The following is a 17,580-nucleotide window of genomic DNA, read 5'->3' as shown; positions in this document are numbered from 1 at the left end:
CGTGTCCTCTCTTCACAAGCCGACCATTGTCACCTAGCACATTTAGCTGTTTATCTCAGCTTCTTAGAGAAAAGGCTCTATCAGAGAAATTATATTTCCTCAAAGGCAAACCCATTAAAAATAAGTTCCCTTATGTAGAAATATGGCAGTATCCAGGGCCTGTGCCTGAAGTCATTTGTATGGCACTCTATTTATATCTAGTGACAAAGAGGGGGACCAAAAAGAGACAGAGAGTCAGAAGTAAATATAAAAAACTGAAAAACCAGCGAAATCGGGGTCCTATCTAAAATTTACCACATGATACTCAACAGGAGTATCTACTAAATAATCGGCTACATCTGTACCTTCATAATAATCTGAATATTTCAGCAGCAATCCATCACTTCTGTTTCCATATTATATGTCTGATTATTTCTTCACATGTAGACCTTTCATTTAATTAGCCTTTGGAAGTCAATTTGTGTGTTTTCCAAAGATTCATCTTTTCATCTGAAAAATATTTTTAAATACTTTTAGTAAAGTGATGCCAGGTTCAAATCCATTTGCTATTATCATTACTCAAAATAAGAGATGTTTTTCTTATTTTGTAAATCATGCTGAAATATTTTGGGAAGATCAGATGCTCCTGTATGTACATATATAACATGTGCCTGTGTGTATGTTTGAAATGGATTTACATATTCGTTGTCCTTTTATGTCCCTAAAAGGAAGAGGTAAAATCAATTCATGTAAGAAGACAAAGTGACCATGTGCCAATAATACCTTCTTCACCTTGGCAAGACCCTCAAATCCAGGTCTCCTACTTGAATTGGTCTCTTGACAGGATAATTGTAGAACAAAATAATAATGCCACCGTATATTTGTAATGTTGGGCTTTATGTTTTTCAAAGAGATTTCTCATATAGCATCTTATTAACATGGCACATATTGTCCTCAGGAAATTTCTACTCATATGAGCACAGGCGATGGTCTAGTTTTCCACCTATTGAAGCATTTTCCATCACGTACAGGAGACTTATACCTTAACTACTCAGAGACGTTGGGACTTGGCAGAAGAAAAATTGGAAAATTTGAAACTATAGAAACATCTTTTCTGGCCTTTTTAAATTCCAGTGTCACATGGGAATCTGAATTAGAAAAAATAGACTGTGAGTCCTGGAACATTCCTGCACCTTCTGTTTGCTTTGTGCTTTTTCATAGCACCTACAAATAGATCTAACAGGCTAAGGAGTGTCAGTGTACTTACTTGTTTGCCACCTATTTTAAGCTAGTAACTGTTTTTAATAGGAATAGATTTTAGACTTAAGTTAACAGGCTTGAAGTAACAATAAATGGAATATCCTGAAAGCTCAAGAAATGTTTTTAAAGCTAGCCAGGAGCAATGATATAAAAATATTTCTGAACTGTTATTTTGCTCAGCATTTCTTTGAAACGTGAACTATAATAATATAGTTATGAAATTCTGAAGATATGGAGATAATCTTTATTTGCTGAAAATTCAAAAGTCGTAAGGAATTTGGGGCTTGAATTTTAGATTTATTTACATATTATATATAAGTAATAGATGCTTAAGAGAACTCTGAGCAATTAAGAGCCAACAATTACACAATCTGATTTGATGTCTTCATTAGATCGGGTTCCCAAAATACCAGCCCCAAATCCTCGTGTTGCAACCATATGAGTAAGTGATGAAACCTGATTGGAATGGAATACTTTCCTTTACTCTTGGTAAAGGCAAGATTAAGGGTTTTTTTGAGGGATGATATAATCTACATTCATTTCAGCAATACTGCCCAAGAGGTCAGTCGGGACAATTGAGGTTAATGTTTGTCAGCCAGGGAGTTTGGCAGAAAGCAAAATAAATATAAAGTATGTAAAACTGACAACATGCTGTGGATTAGAAATTGAAAAACAGAAAAGAGGGCTTTACCCAATTTTCTTCTCTTTCCTAAACCCAGGGTAAGATTCTGAAATTCCTACAGAGGAGTGTGTGTCTCTTCAGGTTTTTAACTTCAATGTGAAATCTATGTAGATGTTTTCTTTTGAATGCTAATTATATTTCTTACATCTGTACATTTTCTGAAAAATTTTTAAATGAAGGTTTAAAATATCTCCAGAACAATAATTATAGAAAATATTAGGGGAAAGCTGTGGACAAAATTTAATATAATTCAGATCCTGTTCTTTTCCCCCAAAGAAACAAATATAATGTATCACTATATATTTGATCCTGTTTTATTAAATCTTTTCTTAAAAGTAAATGGTAAATAATATAGTTTCAATTGCCAGGTACAGTAAAAACTAATTTTTTAGATTCCACTAATTTTAATAATTTATAACACTTTAGTCTGGGCTCTGCTTAACATCTCATTGGCTTTGACCATGAAGGAAGTTTGCTGGCTAATGAGTAGTATAAAAAAAACAATAATAGAAGAGAAGATAGTTCTTAGAAGTAGAAGAACAGTTTTTGAAGCCTTTAGCACATGAATTTCTGGGAGGCAATCCTTGCCTCTAACTGCAAAAAAGTTGAATATATTTGAAAACTTTATCTATTTAGAAATAAACTTATTGATTACTTCTCTATGAATACCATGAAGGAAATATATATACTGTATTTCTTTAAATATATTTTAGCATTTCAGAACTTCTGAATATGACTCTTTTACAATTAATCTCAAACTATATTTTATTGTATCTTAAAATGTGAATAAGTATGTTTTGCTTAGAAATAAATTTTCCCATCACATCATTATCTCAGCATTTATTCTGCATTTTTAGTTCTTATCAATCTGTTGTTAATTAACACACATTTATTGAAACAAATATTTAGAAAACATTGTAGTGGGAATATATATATTTTCATAATGTTCTTTATAATTTTAAAATAAATTACTTGGTTTCCATTCTGAAACCTGTTTTCATTTAGCCATTATCTGAATATGATAGCATCATTAACAATTTTACTTCTTTTTAATTCTAACTTTTCTGTTATATATTAATTATAAACATTTATTTAAAGCTAAAATACTTCATTGTGATTCAAACTATATTAAGAATTTAACCAATAGAAAATATTTAATCATCAAAAAATACATGAAAAATGGCTATAATACAAAAAATTAACAATTTAATTAGTCAAACTAAATCTAGTTTTCTGTGCCTTGGGGTTAAGTCAAGTTCAGAATATTTGAATAGAGTTTTGGAAAAAAAGCAAATATATTCTAGTTGTGCTTTTAATTTGTGTATTCAAATAACTAGTCCATATTTTCTTGGATATTTTTAGCATCTTTTTATATAAAAGCAGAACAGTTCTTTCTGGCTTATATACTTAGTACAAGTTGCCTTATTTCCCGATGTACTAGGATGAAGAGAAAATATATATACATGAAAGAACTATGGAGAGAGAGTGTTGGTAAACTTTTCTTAAGACAACTCAAGATTAAAAGCATGTGGATTTGATAAGATGTGACGATAAAGCCTCAGACAGCCCGAGCCTGCTCATAACAGCGACAGAGAAATGGGTCACTTTCATACACATTTTCCAGCTTGCTCCAGCTGAAACCCTGAAGCACTGGAAACCAGCCAATGTAATGCCATTGTGTGTGTGTGTGTGTGTGTGTGTGTGTGTGTGTGTGTGTGTGTGTTTGTTTTAAAAGAAAGACCATAGGGACATACCAGGAAATTATAGGCTGGTTAGTTTTGATTTAGTTGTGGTTAAAATATTCAGAAACTATTTCAAGAAATCAAACAGAGGAAGAGCAGGAACTTGGTTTAGAGGGACCCTGCGGATTTAGGGAAGGCGTAACTTGCCTCACTGGCTCCGTGGAATTCTTTAAGGCTGGTTATTGAAATGGGGATACTACCATCAAAACTGGGATCTAAAAAGCTGCAAAATCCAACAATTCATGACAAATGACTCACTGGCTGGCAATTCTGTAAAATAAAAGTGCTTTGCAAATTGGGATCCTTTAATTAATAAAAAACATTTTATAGACTTCATGAAAAATGTGCAGAAACACATATTTAAAATTGAGCAGTATTTTAAAATACAAATAGCTACAATTACAGCAGCTAATAATAGTTAGCTACCATTATTGACTGTTCGGCACTATACTAAGCTCTTCACACAAGCTATATAATTTAATTTCTTAAACGACTTTATGAAGTACAGAGTAGTATTCCCAGTTGGCAGATGGGGAAACTGAGGGTGTGAAAAGTTAGGTAACTTTCCCAAGGCTGAATAGCTGCTCGGAGGTGGAGCTGGAATTCAAATCCAAAACTGTCAAACTCTAAAGACCATGCTCTTACCACTCTACATACCCCTCCCCAGTGTGTCTTGATATTAATGCAGAGTGGCTGTCTTGGCTCAAAACCAGTAGAGTGGCTGCCAGAGATATTTCCCTGTGACAGCAAAGGCTCTATTCAGTGATCTGCCAACAGCCAGCTGGTTGCACTAATTGCATGCATACAGCATCCCAAGGTTAAGTGCAGAGACAGGTCATGAAAAGTAACTAAGCTCAGCAAAGATAAAGACCACTGAGCTAACTGACCACCAATTCCAAGGGAATCCTGACTTTATTTCCAGTCCTGTCCCCACCCAGAAATGACCTGGTCTCTGTGGGAATCTCTTAGAACTAGACTTCCTGAATTATTCTAAACATTCTTGCCCCTTCTCTCTACCCTTCTGGATATTGAGGTAAAACAGTGATGTTCAACTGGTGTGCCACAAGAATGTTTAAAACATGCAATACCTAACTGCTTAGTCAGGGGCACTGACCTCTTTTCCCTTAGATTGTCACTTAGATTGTCACATAAAATAATGACAACAGCCAACATGATAATAGCTGTCTGGTGTGAATGAATCAAAATAATTTTTTGGTCAGATTGGGAAAAAATGTATTTTTTGGTGTGCCACAGAATTTTGGTAATTATTTTATGTGTGCCATGAGATGAAAGAGGTTGAAAACTGCTGAGGGATAATAACATTGGCTGATCTTGTTGCTAAAGCCTCTGAATCTCATGGAGTCCTACAGGAGACAGACATTAGACATCAGACCCACCACCTCACCACCACTACTGCAGGCTCCTAACTCAGTCCCATCCATCCATTATATTTTCTGTTTGTCAGGAAAGTGAGGAGGAGAGCAGAGGGCAAAGAATAAATGTAAAATAGAGAAATGGAAAAAAGAAATGTTCAGAATGCCATAACCAATCAACAACTTGGTATAGTCTTTTGTCCTTTCTGTGGATTAGTTTCTTTATATAGCTGCAATCATAGTAAAAAGAAATTATTCAGCTTTTTAAAAATTAATATATTTTTTACTCCTTACCACACAGCATTCATATGTATTAATTTACTGCTTGTATAATATTCTATGGACTGCCATAATTTTCTTAATCATTCCTCTATTGTTGAGCATTTCAATTATTTCCATATTTTTTTTCAAAAAGCAATGTTTTGATGAAGAACTTTATAGTATAGAATTCTTGATTTTTTAAAATAATTTCCTTAGAATAGGTTTATAGAAATTGATTAATTGAGCCCCTAAATGTCCCCATAACCTTGTGATTCCAAAACAGGTTCTAGATCCATTTAGACTCTGTTCTCCATTTTTTTTAAAAAAATAATTCTCTGGTCGAATGAACTTGGAAATTACTGTGTTAAGTTTTGGAGATTTCATAGCACATTAGCTTATTACAAATGGGCAGTTTCAGGAAAATAAGTCTGTTTAGTCTGTCTTTCAAACTTATTTGACACCATACATTTCTTTCAGCCCATCTTTTGTCCTCTCACCTGTGACTAGTAGAATAGATTGTTTATGAAGTAGAGTGATATCTTGACAGAGAATCAGAGTAGCATTCAGGACACAGAGCCAATTTCTCATAAGCCACATAATGATGGAATGGCTTAGTCACATAACCTCCATGAGTATGGTCTTTACCTACGTCCTTAATAATATTTGGTGGGAATCTTATGATAGAACATATAACACACACACACACACACACACACACACACACACAATTATATACAAATATTAAGAAGCACTATTAACCAAAATAATAAGATGAAGTTGAGTGATTTACCAATCGTTCCACTGACTTTTACCTTCCATTCATTGTGAGGAATAACAGAACAAATACATCAAGGAGTCATTTAGAATAAAATACAACCTAAAATATTTGAAGTATCAAATAACTACGCTGCCATGTTTCAGACAGGGAGAATTTGTATTTTTCCCTTTAAAAAGTGAGACTAACAAGATTAAGAATTTTTAAATAGGTGTCACTTGATACTCAACTGAGTACATCAAATGTTCATACTATTTTTGGTTGTTGCTAAGACAAGAACTCACCATCTGCTATGTAGCTTAACTGGTTAAGAAATCCCTGTGCCTATCCAAGGCCTTCTCACAGTAGGAGGCACCCAGATGCTTTTTGTACACGTCGCATTTTAAATAAAATGTACTTTGTAATGAACTTGAGTCTCCCTTCATATGCTGAGAAACATGTGTTCCCTAAACATGGTGGAAAGAGGGTCCTTTCGGATACACCCTCCGATATTTTTGTCTTGAATTGGCAAGAGTTTGCCTCTGAGTTCTTCAAGTTGTGAGCAGATCACCGTAGAGTAAATAGGAGTATGCATGCTATGTTAGCCAGCAGTGAAGAGGGTCAAAGAAGAAGGGTAAACAAATAGTAGCATATGATTTAGGAGGGGCCAACTTTCAGAATACTCCGCTATTCAGGCTCACTTTGCCCTAACCTGCCCCCAAATTGCAAAGCATAAGCTTATATGTCCTGGAGGGGCTTATTCAGAATGAGAGAGAGCTGAGAAAAAGGAGAGGAGATGGGAGGTGACCTTTGTGTGCTCGGAGCTTGGTAATAAAAGGATGCTTTACCTTTGGACCAAAGTAGAATTCTAGAGGTTAACAGTCGATCGTTGTCCAGAACCCGAGGGTCAAGGGGACTGTCCTGGTTCAGTTCTCAAGTATCGGGGGCGAGAGGAGTAAGGAACACAAGTAGGAAGACCGCCACTGGAGTGAGCCCTGGGGGAGAAAAAGGGACTGGCTAGGCCAAAGAACATGCTCCAAAATCTCCCAAGGGCTTCTCTGCCTGGACCTGGCTCTTGGGAAGACAAGGTGCCTCCCTTTGCTTCTGTTTCTACCATACAGTGTCTGCACCGGGCCTTCTCACAACAGAACAGTCCAGATGCTACCATGCAGTGCAGATATAACTGCTCTACCTGGGAAATTCTTTACAGAGTGAAATCCTGCCAACTGAAGATGCATCATTGTTAATGGAAAACACAGAACACTGAATTGTATAGAGAAAACAGTAACGATTATATGAAAATGGTGCATAAACATAATTTAAAGAATGCATTAAATATCATCTTCCACTCATTTTCTCTGGATGATGGAATTATGGTGATTTTTGTAAATTCTGTATATCTTTCCCAAATTTTCAGGAATGATATTTTTTATAATTTAAAAAAGTTATTTAAAGAAGTGAATCAACATTTATAGATATTTTAAAAAGACTTTTGTGAAGGAGGGAGGTAAATATTGATACAGTCTCCTAGCACCCACCCCTCCGCTCTTCGTGCCTAGATGTGCCTCGTCACCACTTAGGCTCAGCCAGATCTCCACCATCCTGGCCTGAAGATTGAATAGATGAGTAGACAGTGATTAACTGAAATAAACTGAGTCCACCTGACAGTAGAAAAACCATTGCTTGCTCACTGTGTGATTTGGAAGAAAAAATGTTCTCTCTTTTCAGGCCATAGAAGACAGACTTAAGTTAGAAAAGGAGGAAGGGAAAGCGAAAACTCCCAAGGAAAAGAAGGCCGCAGATGCCAAAGCTGCCAAAGGAAAGGGGAAGGACCAGCCTGAGGCGAGCACAGCGGTGAAAAAGAACACCCAGCTAAAACGGAGGGGAGAGGAAGATGTGATCAAAGTTTACATTGGTCAGTAAGCTGCTGCTCCTGTTGGTTGCCTTTCACTTCTTGCCTTATCACCTACTGAGAGCAATTCCCCAGCCTTTTCACTGTTTATAAAACCATAAATCACATATTACCCATCACCCCCTCGTAGAAAAAAATAGTTCTATTTGCAATTCATTTATATTTTCAGCAAATATTTATTTAGCACCTGTCTTGCTATGGGCACATTTACATAATACACATAAAGGATGAAATAATGAGCGAGCTGTTGGGCACAGGGGAGCTTACTATCTTCTTGGGAACGTTTTTTAAAAGGCAGACATAATTATAAAGCAAAGTAAAAAGTGGTTATTGTCATGAGTGAAATACAGTGGTAAAAGAATTAGACCAGTTAATGTGGGACTCAGAGCTTCCTGGCTTCAACTTCTCCAACTATCAGTGTGTCTTAGAGAAACTTTAAGTTTCTTCCTTTTTAGATTGTTGGTATAGAAATTATTTCAATTAGATAGCTATGAGCAATTCATTGCCACCTTCCCATGAGTCCAAATGGAGCTACCTGTTATTATTTGCATAATATGTAAATGAGATGGCAGGCCTTCCCATCCCTCACCCCATGTCTATCTCTGCTCAAAATGCTTTAACTAGGCTTAGAAGCACTGACATTATGGATTCCATGGGCAATATTAATGCTGATTTGTTTAGTGATAGAATAAAAATCATTACCTGAGAATTAAAAGTGTGTGCGCCTACTGCACTATTTTAAAATTGATCTTAGTGGGATATTGTGGGATATAACGTTTTCAGTTACCATCCACTCTCAATAGCTGCTGCCTAACCCACACTCAGCATTCACACCTATTGACATAAATACCCGGAATACTTTGGTAGGGGGCATGTCCATATTCAATATTTCCCTCTCCTGTAAACACCTCTCCTTATAAAATACCACAAAGCTGCAGCTACTCGTAATTCAGGAGTAAATCCAGATGTTGCTCAAAAGAGATTAGAAACAAAAAAAAAATCACAGCCTACACTTTGTTGTTTTTTTTAAACAAAATCCTAAGCACACATTTTCCATGATCACAGGCCCTGTGTATGTTTGTCGTCCTATTACGCCTATGTCTCATTTGCAAAAGTGATTTAATATTTTGTAAAATGGCTTCAGCCTTCTTACTGGAAGGGCAGTAATGAGAACCAGTTAGGACTGCATTCCAGCCAGCTGGACTGATTTTGGCAAGCCAGGGGATTGTAAACGCATACATAATGTACACAGCCATGGAACTGGCTGAGTGCAACCTGTTCTTTTAAAGTGACACCTCCTTTTCTTTCTGGTATTGTGGACAGATGACGAGCCAGATGATGGTGCCCAACATTACATTATAGTTGTGGGCTTCAACAATCCTCAGCTATTAGCGATCATGACTGAACTCGGCGTTCCCATAAGCAGCGTGATAAAAATATCTTCAGAGAATTACGAACCTCTGCAGGCACACCTGGCAGCAGTTAGCCAGCAGCAGGAAGTGGTTCTTCAGCCAGAAGGTATGCAGCCTGCTCCACAATGTACTGGGTCCTTCAATATTCCCCGCTGTCCTTAAAGTACAAATGCACGTTTCTGTCCAAAACATAGTCATACCATACATACGTTCTGAAATCCTTTCAAGACTTGGATTCAATGTTTATTCTGCTTGCACTAGCCAGGTGTTGTAAATTTTGCAAATTAAAATCATCTTCTGTGTTTATATCGTTACACAGCCACAGAGAACATAGATGGCAGGTCAAAAGACTTGGTTATCCAACTACATTTCTCTGGCACATTTGATCTATAACTTTTACCTAGACCATAGGGTGGGTAGATCTGCTGTAGAGAATCCATTCTTCCAGAAGCCACAGTCACCAAGTGGCCCAAGGGAGATCATGGTCTTGGATGCTTGCTGTGCTTTGCTCCTGGCTTATTGTGATTACGCAGAAAGGGCACCTTATCTTCCGGGCCTTAAAGTAGTGCGTTATGGGATGAAGCCTCCACCACACTACCATTCAGTCATTGGAGCCTGGAGCTCTTCATCTAAGGCAGTGGTTCTCAACCTTCTGGCCCTTTAAATACAGTTCCTCATATTGTGACCCAACCATAAAATTATTTTCGTTGCTACTGTTATGAATCGTAATGTAAATATCTAATATGCAGGATGGTCTTAGGCAACCCCTGTGAAAAGGTCATTCGACTGCCAAAGGGATCGCAACCCACAGGTTGAGAACCGCTGATTAAGGGCTTTGTGCCTGACCACCTCTGTGGGAAGGAACAAAATGCTGCTGCATCCATTAGACGATAGAACTGGGATTTGGTATATAAGCCCATGTGACCCAGAAGTCCAAGCTCATTCTGCCATCTACTGTTACTTTTATTGTTATTTATTAATAATACCATTTGCATGGTGTTTTGTAACTTACGCAGCTACATCCCCTTTTCTATAACACTACATTTTTAAAATTCCTGTTCCAAGTAAGAAATTGCTGCCACTGATGATGATAATAGCTAGCATTTATTTGATACATGCAATGATTCATATAGTTTTCAGAAATGTGCTTCATTTCCATTTTCCTAATTAGGACTCTGCCTAGAGGCAGTTATTAAGTAAGAGTAGAGATTCAAACCTAGATACTTCTATTTCAAAGATATTTGTAACACTAAATAATTCATTATTGGAGCCAGTGGTGTTGGTGGTGGTGGTGGTGGTGTGTGTATGTGTGTGTGTGTAGGGGTGTGTGTGTGTGTATGTGTGTGTGTGTGTGTGTGTGTGTAGGGGGGAGGGGAGGAATGCTGCATAAACTTCATAGTCTCTCTATATAAATTATTTAATTTATAAAAATAAATAATAGAAAAATAACCTTTAGACTAATGAGATATTGGTAGTAGAGACTATTTTAGCTATAGATATAATAAACATAAGTATTTTAAGTTTTCAAGTGTAACTTGAAACTATCATTATTTTATAGTCAGAGCACAAATGCCCAGAGAAGCCAGTATTTATGTTAATATGACCAAGAGTTAAGTGAGGTATAAATTGGTGAGCCAGTTTGTTTTTAGCCATTTGGGAAAGAAGAACCAAATTATTTGCATTTGTAACAAGTTATGCAGCAAATAAACACTAAGTTGGTCAGAAAGTCGTTGAGCAGTAAAACTGCTCCTATACAAATGCAATGTGAAGTGATAAAAATATTGAACATATTACCTCCAAAATATGTAACCGTATCATAATCTTCAGGGCCTCAACTGTAAGATGAATGGGATGGGACAAGTTCATATTTAACACCAATTTCAGAAGTAAAATCCTCTGATTTCATAATCATATAGTCCAGTTCCAAAGTCTTCTCAAAATTGCATTTATTTTTTTGCATTTTCTGGAACTATATAAGACATCTTACATTGCATATGACGTGCCATGTCCACTTATAGTGGGAAGAAATTCAACACTCTCATTTTGTAGTATAAACATGTTGCTATTATTAGCTATAGAAGCTGAAAAATTGAAGAAAGAGAATACCATAAAAGAACTTGACATTTTCTGGAAGTACTTGGAACCGATCCTGAATAATGAGAAGCCTGAAACAAATCTCTTTGATGTTGCTCGATTTAAATACACAGTCAAGGCGGATGACTTTCCTTCCGACTGGTCGGACAGCCAGATGATGGTAAGTACCCGCAATAAATAGAGTGAGTGCTGTGCACATGGATACTGTGGTTCCATTTACCCATTCCTTCCTTCCACAGATATTTATTCTTAAGACACAACTAGTGAAATGACTAGTTGATCATAGACTATAGATAAGGTTTTTCCTTTATCTTCAAGACAATGAGAGCATTGAATGCCCAGTAACGGTTATAGACTGAATCTATAGCTTTTAGTGTATGAATTAGTGACAAAGAATAAGAGGTAGATGAAGAGCCTTGGCCGAGTAAGCTCAGTTGGTTAGGGCACTGTCTCAATACACCAAGATGGGCTCAGCCCTGCAGTGTGATGTATTTTAGCTGAACTGAAAGCACATTCTTGGGAGGGACCACATGAAGTGAGTGCTCTAAAGGGAGCTGGGCAAAGCAAGGTGAGGGCGGTAGATGAGTGTCTGTGGTCAGGGACTTGGATAGCTGCCAAGAAAAAAGCAAAACACCAAAAAACCTGAGGAGAGCGGGATCACAGCCTAGAACAGTTTCTGAGCCAAAGGGTAGGTGTCCATGGCCATGGGTTGGAGCATGAACATTTCTCGTTAGGAGAGTCCCTGATTCTTTTTTCTTGAGATGGGTGCGCACTTGGTGAATGAAGTACATGATAACACTGAGGAGGAGGCCCAGATTTGAACCTCCAAGGATGGACAGGACTTGAATAAGTAGCAATGGTAGATCAATTTGAGTTATAAAGACTGCCAACAAAAGGCATTAGCTGTCACTGTGTAGAAACAGAACACTTAGGTCTAACTTGCTAATAGTAAGAATATATATTTGCTTTGTCCTAGACTTGGAAAATGAAGCTGAATGTAGAAAAGCTGTAGCTGAAGACAGAGCTTGTTTTAGGCAAAATTGGTTATGTCAAAGTTATGGGTTCAATCTTTGATCAGGGCACATACAAGAATCAACCAATGAATGCAGAAATAAGTGGGACAACAAATTGATCTCTCTCTCTTTCTCTCTCTTTCTCCCCGCCTCTCTCTAAAAATTAATTTAATTTATTTTTTAAAAAAAAAACACACAGCTACTTCTAGTAGAAGTAGACTAGATACATGGTATAGATACATGGTGTCACACTCTCAGCTATGTCTTTAAGTTGCTAATGGCCTCACATCCAAGGCAGGAGTCAGACAAAGAGCCTTCTTCCTCTGTGGAGGAAGGAAAGCATTAGTACCTTTGGCTGCAAACAGGCAGGCTATATTTCTGCTCAACCAAGGTAATGAAAGCTTTACATCAAATAAATGCCCATCAAGAAGTGCTAACTTTCTCGTGTAAGACATCTGTAACATCTCAAGTTAAGACCGTGGTTGCTGAAATAATTTTCTGGCTTTTAGCATATGATTTGCTGTTTGTTTTAAAAATAAATTAACTAGTTAGACTAAGAGGTCACTGGGCAGAACTTTTACTATATTTCTTTAAAATACAAACAAACAAAAACATTTTTTGATGCCAGGCTTGGGTAAATACCAGGCTGAAGCTTAACTGAAGAATGCACAGAATGAGAGTAGACACCTGAAGACCAGACTGACAGGTGTGCTGTGAAGATGGGCCGAGCTAGACACTGCTCTTAATCTTGCCAGACTGTGGTCACGGGCCCACAAGAAGCTATCTCACCCTACCTTACCTCTTTAGCTCAGACATAGGATGAGCCTATTGAATCCTCCCTTGCTTTCAAGCAGACAGACCTAGTGATAGCAGTGCCTTTCTACTTCTGGAAATGAAAGCCCAGGTGATAGAAGCATCTGATTTATAACTGACCTGCCAGATCATAAAATTTGTGGGTATTAGAGGAGCAGTGGTCTATCAGGATTTCTTAGTTGTTGTTTTTTCCCTTAAGGTAGCACAGGTGAAAGAAAAGGGGAGGCAGGGAGGAAAGGAAGAAATATTGACTGCACACACTGCAGTGTACTTGCACGGATGATGTCAAATTTGTGCAATGCTTCCTATGTGTCTCTTGCATAGCCCAGCAAGAAACCATGCGCAGCTGATCTTGGGCTGAGGAAGTAGAAATTACCTATCTGATGTACTGTTTTAGAAACTGAGGTACCGAGAAAATAAGCCACACTGCTGAAATGAATGAATAGGGTGCTTTTCACTCAGTTCAAGCATTAATTCAGCTCTTAACAATATTAGGTAGCCATAAGGCCCTCCAAAAGGAAGTGAACAAGAACAGTTCAACAAAGGAAGACTCAGGTGCTATGGCTGGGATTCAGTGGTTGGGGAAGTGCTTTCCTATAAAAAGTGATAGGTTTGACAATGAGATATCACCTCACACCTGTCAGAATGGCTGTCATCATAAATCAACAAATAAGTGCTGGAGAAGGTGTAGAGAAAAGGGAACCCTTATGAACTGTTGGTGGGAATGCAGATTGGTGCAGCCACTGTGGAAAACAGTGTGGAAGGTCCTCCAAAAATTAAAAATGGAACTGCTTTACGGCCCAGCAATTGCACTTCTGGGTATATATCTGAAGAAAACCAAAACACTAATTTGAAAGAATGTATGCACCCTTGTGTTCATTGCAGCATTATTCACAACAGCCAAGATCTGGAAACAGCCCAAGTGCCCATCAATAGATGAGTGTTACATTTATATAATGAAATGCTACTCAGCCATAAAAAAAGAATGAAATCTTACCATTTGCAACAGCATGAATAGACCTAGAGGGCATTATGTTAAGTGATGTAAGTCAGTCAGAGAAAGACAAATACCATATGATTTCACTTATATGTGGAAAATAAAGAACAATGTAAATAAATAAATAAACCAAACAGAAACAGACTCATAGATACAGAGAACAGACTGATGATTACCAGAGGGGTGGGGGCTGAGGTCAGGGTGGAAAAGGTGAAGGGGTTGAGAAATGTAAATTGGTAGTCACAAAACAGTCATGGGATGTGCTGCAAAGGGAATGTAGTCAACAGTATTGTATAGCTATGTACAGTGTCAGGTGGGGACTGGAAATATGGGGGGAGAACGCTTTATAAAGTATATGATTGTCTAACCACTATACTATACACCTGAAACTAGTACAAAATAATATTGAATGTAAACTGTAATTGAAAAAGAAAAAAACATTTTTAAGTGATAGGTTTAGCTGTTAAGGTAGATACACACCATACATCTGATTCCAACAATATGAAATGAGTAACTGATTTTCACCAATTCTGTCACCTATAGCTGGAATTGGGCACGAGCATTTTTGAGAGCATTGCCTGTTTGATGTATGACACCCTGGACTGGAAAAGGCAGCATCAGCACTATTTGGAGAGCATGCAGCTGATTAAGGTCCCACACGTGGTTAGTGAGAAACCTATCTTAGAAGCCACACTAACTTCTGAGGTAGGCAGGTGCTCAAATGTCTTTTCATGAATGGAATGATTAACTGAACAACTTAATTTTCACTTTTATAAAACATATGAAGAAAACATCATATAAATACTTGTAGCAAGGTCATACTGCCTGTTGGGATTTAATAGGTGAGGGTAGGAACAAGGGAAGACCCCTCAGGGACAGTCTGAAAGGGCACCTATGTGATGGGGGCTTTACAAGCTCCCCAGCTCCCTGCCACATGCAGAGGTGCCCCACCATTCCCAGCCCATTGTGCAGTAAGTGGTCTGGAACAAGGAGAGCTGGCAGTCGGTTAATGATGATATCTGCTTAGCGCCTATAATGTGCTAATGCTGGGCGAGGTCTGACAGTGCAACAATGAGCAAGACTCCTCCCCTGTCCTCCTGTGGAGGCTAACTTTTAAAGAGGACAGCAGTCAAGTCAAGAGCAGTTTCAGCACAGTCAGCTCAGAAGGAGAAGCCGTAAAACATGGCACCTACCCTGGTCTGGAGGAGTAGGAAAGAGAGAGGAGGCAGGAAAACCTTACCAGGCGGGTCAGTGATGTGGTGAAGGCTGAGTAGAAGTTGCCAAAGGCATGGCCAGATGAGGGAAAGGGACAGACTGGCCTTCTCAAGAAAGGGGCAGAGATGTATGAAGACATGGAGGTCAAAGAAAAGAATTATTATGGCACAAACCAGGACCAAGGTGTAGGTCAGTGCCCTCAGGCCATATGGGCACAGTGGCGAACAATAGCATGAACCAAAGCTGGATAGGAGCCGGGATGCCCATTGGTGCTGAGTTAAAGAGTCTGAGTCTCCTCCTAAAGGTGATGGGGACCATCGGAGGATTCTGAGAGGGAGAATGGCATGATTCGGAGTCACCCAGGGAGGAAAAGCTTTTTGACTCTCAGTGCCCCTTCTCCCCATCACATTCCTGGCTAGTGAACTCTGTTAGGAAAAATGGGAAAGTGTCTGTACCCACTAACTTCTTCCTTTTGTTTGAGCCTAATATCAGCAAATGATTTTGTGGCGGGAACATAATCATACAATCTCAGAATCCTGTCAGATCCCATCAGACCTGCATTTGACGAAAGCATCTCCCAGCTGGACATCTCAGTTGTTTCTTTATAATTCTTCTTTTAGGCTCCACAACCTGTTGCCCCAGCCCCTGGGAAGAAGAAAGCACAAAATGAAGAATTACAAGCTCTACCATCAGCACGTATGAGACCTGTTGTTGGAGGCTCTAGGCCAGCGGTTCTCAACCTGTTTCTCTCAACCCCTTTGGAGGTCGAACAACCCTTTCACAGGGGTCGCCTAAGACCATTGGAAAACACATATATAATTACATATTGTTTTGTGATTAATCACTATGCTTTAATTATGTTCAATTTGTAACAATGAAATTGAGGGTCACCACAACATGAGGAACTGTATTAAAGGGTCGGGGCATTAGGAAGGTTGAGAACCACTGCTCTAGGCCATGAGCAGGGGCTTTGGAATAGTGACTGTCCACTGTACTGCTTTTAGTTATCCCTTCCCCTGCAGATCCTCTGCCTGATAGTGCAGGGTCATAGTCTGAATCGGTGGATGAGATTTTACTGGAAGACCTGGAGAGTGCATCTTGATTGAGCAATGACATTTTGTCTATTTTACAGTGGCTTCTGTCATCACAACGGAAGTAGACATGAGATATTACAATGATTTGCTGAATCCAATTCCGGAAGAATTCATTTCTGTGCCCCTGATACTGCACTGTATGCTGGAACAGGTAGGTGAATAACCGACCTGCTCAGTCATTGCCTCTCTCCTTGCTTCCATTTTTTAAAAATGATTTTAAAATTATATACATAATACCTGAATGCATTTTCCTGTACAAAGATTAGAACATTTTAGATAAAACTAAAGTTTGCTTTGATCTTCAATCCCCTTTCTTTTGTTATGCTCTGGAATTGTTTCTATAACATTCCTTCAAGTTTAGTAAACCTGTCCTTAAAACTATCTATGTCTTTTGTCATTTTAATGAAAGAGAAAAAGGAGTTGGATAGGTGGATAAGGTGTTTAATGGTCTTTAGCTATCTTTAACATTTCTTTTATACTTGTAGATTTAATCAGTGTTTTCTATTTCCAAGGCCAACTTCAGACATTCATATTTTTTTTAGAAATACGTCAATCTTATTTGTGTTTTAATTATCATACAAAGTTCTTTATTCACTTATATGCATTTTTTAATTTCCTTCATATCTGGTTATATTCCTTTTCTATCACTGATCTTATTTATTTGTGCCCTCTCTTTTATTGATCATGGATGTCAATGATATATCTATTTGTATTTATCTTTTCAAAGAACCAGCATTTGGTTTCATTGATCAACTCCTTTTTACTTTTTTTTTTTTTCACTTATCGTAATTATGTCCTTCTGCTTTCTTTGGGTTTATTTTGTATTTCATTTTAATTGAAAGCTTATTCTATTTATTTTTACTCTCCTTTACTTCACACAAGTCTACACGTTTCCATCTGAGTATTTCTTTGGCTACATCCTGATGTTTTCAATTCTAAAGATTTTTCTTTTTTTTTTTGACACTGTTTGTTATGGTTA

General features: G+C 37.9%; 2 protein-coding genes across 2 annotated transcripts in view; both read left to right on the top strand.

Moving 5' to 3' along the window:
* Positions 1–17,580, top strand: part of S100A8 (S100 calcium binding protein A8) — a 238,774-nt gene that overhangs the window by 36,192 nt on the left and 185,002 nt on the right. The window lies entirely within an intron of this gene.
* Positions 1–17,580, top strand: part of SPAG17 (sperm associated antigen 17) — a 131,297-nt gene that overhangs the window by 40,548 nt on the left and 73,169 nt on the right. Inside the window, 6 exon segments of the mRNA XM_059675513.1 lie at positions 7,780–7,966; positions 9,287–9,481; positions 11,448–11,629; positions 14,836–14,997; positions 16,128–16,195; positions 16,638–16,752. Of these exon segments, the coding sequence (XP_059531496.1) occupies positions 7,780–7,966; positions 9,287–9,481; positions 11,448–11,629; positions 14,836–14,997; positions 16,128–16,195; positions 16,638–16,752 (909 nt within the window).

The sequence above is a fragment of the Myotis daubentonii genome, chromosome 18 (assembly GCF_963259705.1).
Source record: "Myotis daubentonii chromosome 18, mMyoDau2.1, whole genome shotgun sequence".
Taxonomy (NCBI): Eukaryota; Metazoa; Chordata; class Mammalia; order Chiroptera; family Vespertilionidae; genus Myotis; species Myotis daubentonii.
Note: the sequence above shows the minus strand (reverse complement) of the source record. Positions and strands in the feature narration are given on the sequence as shown.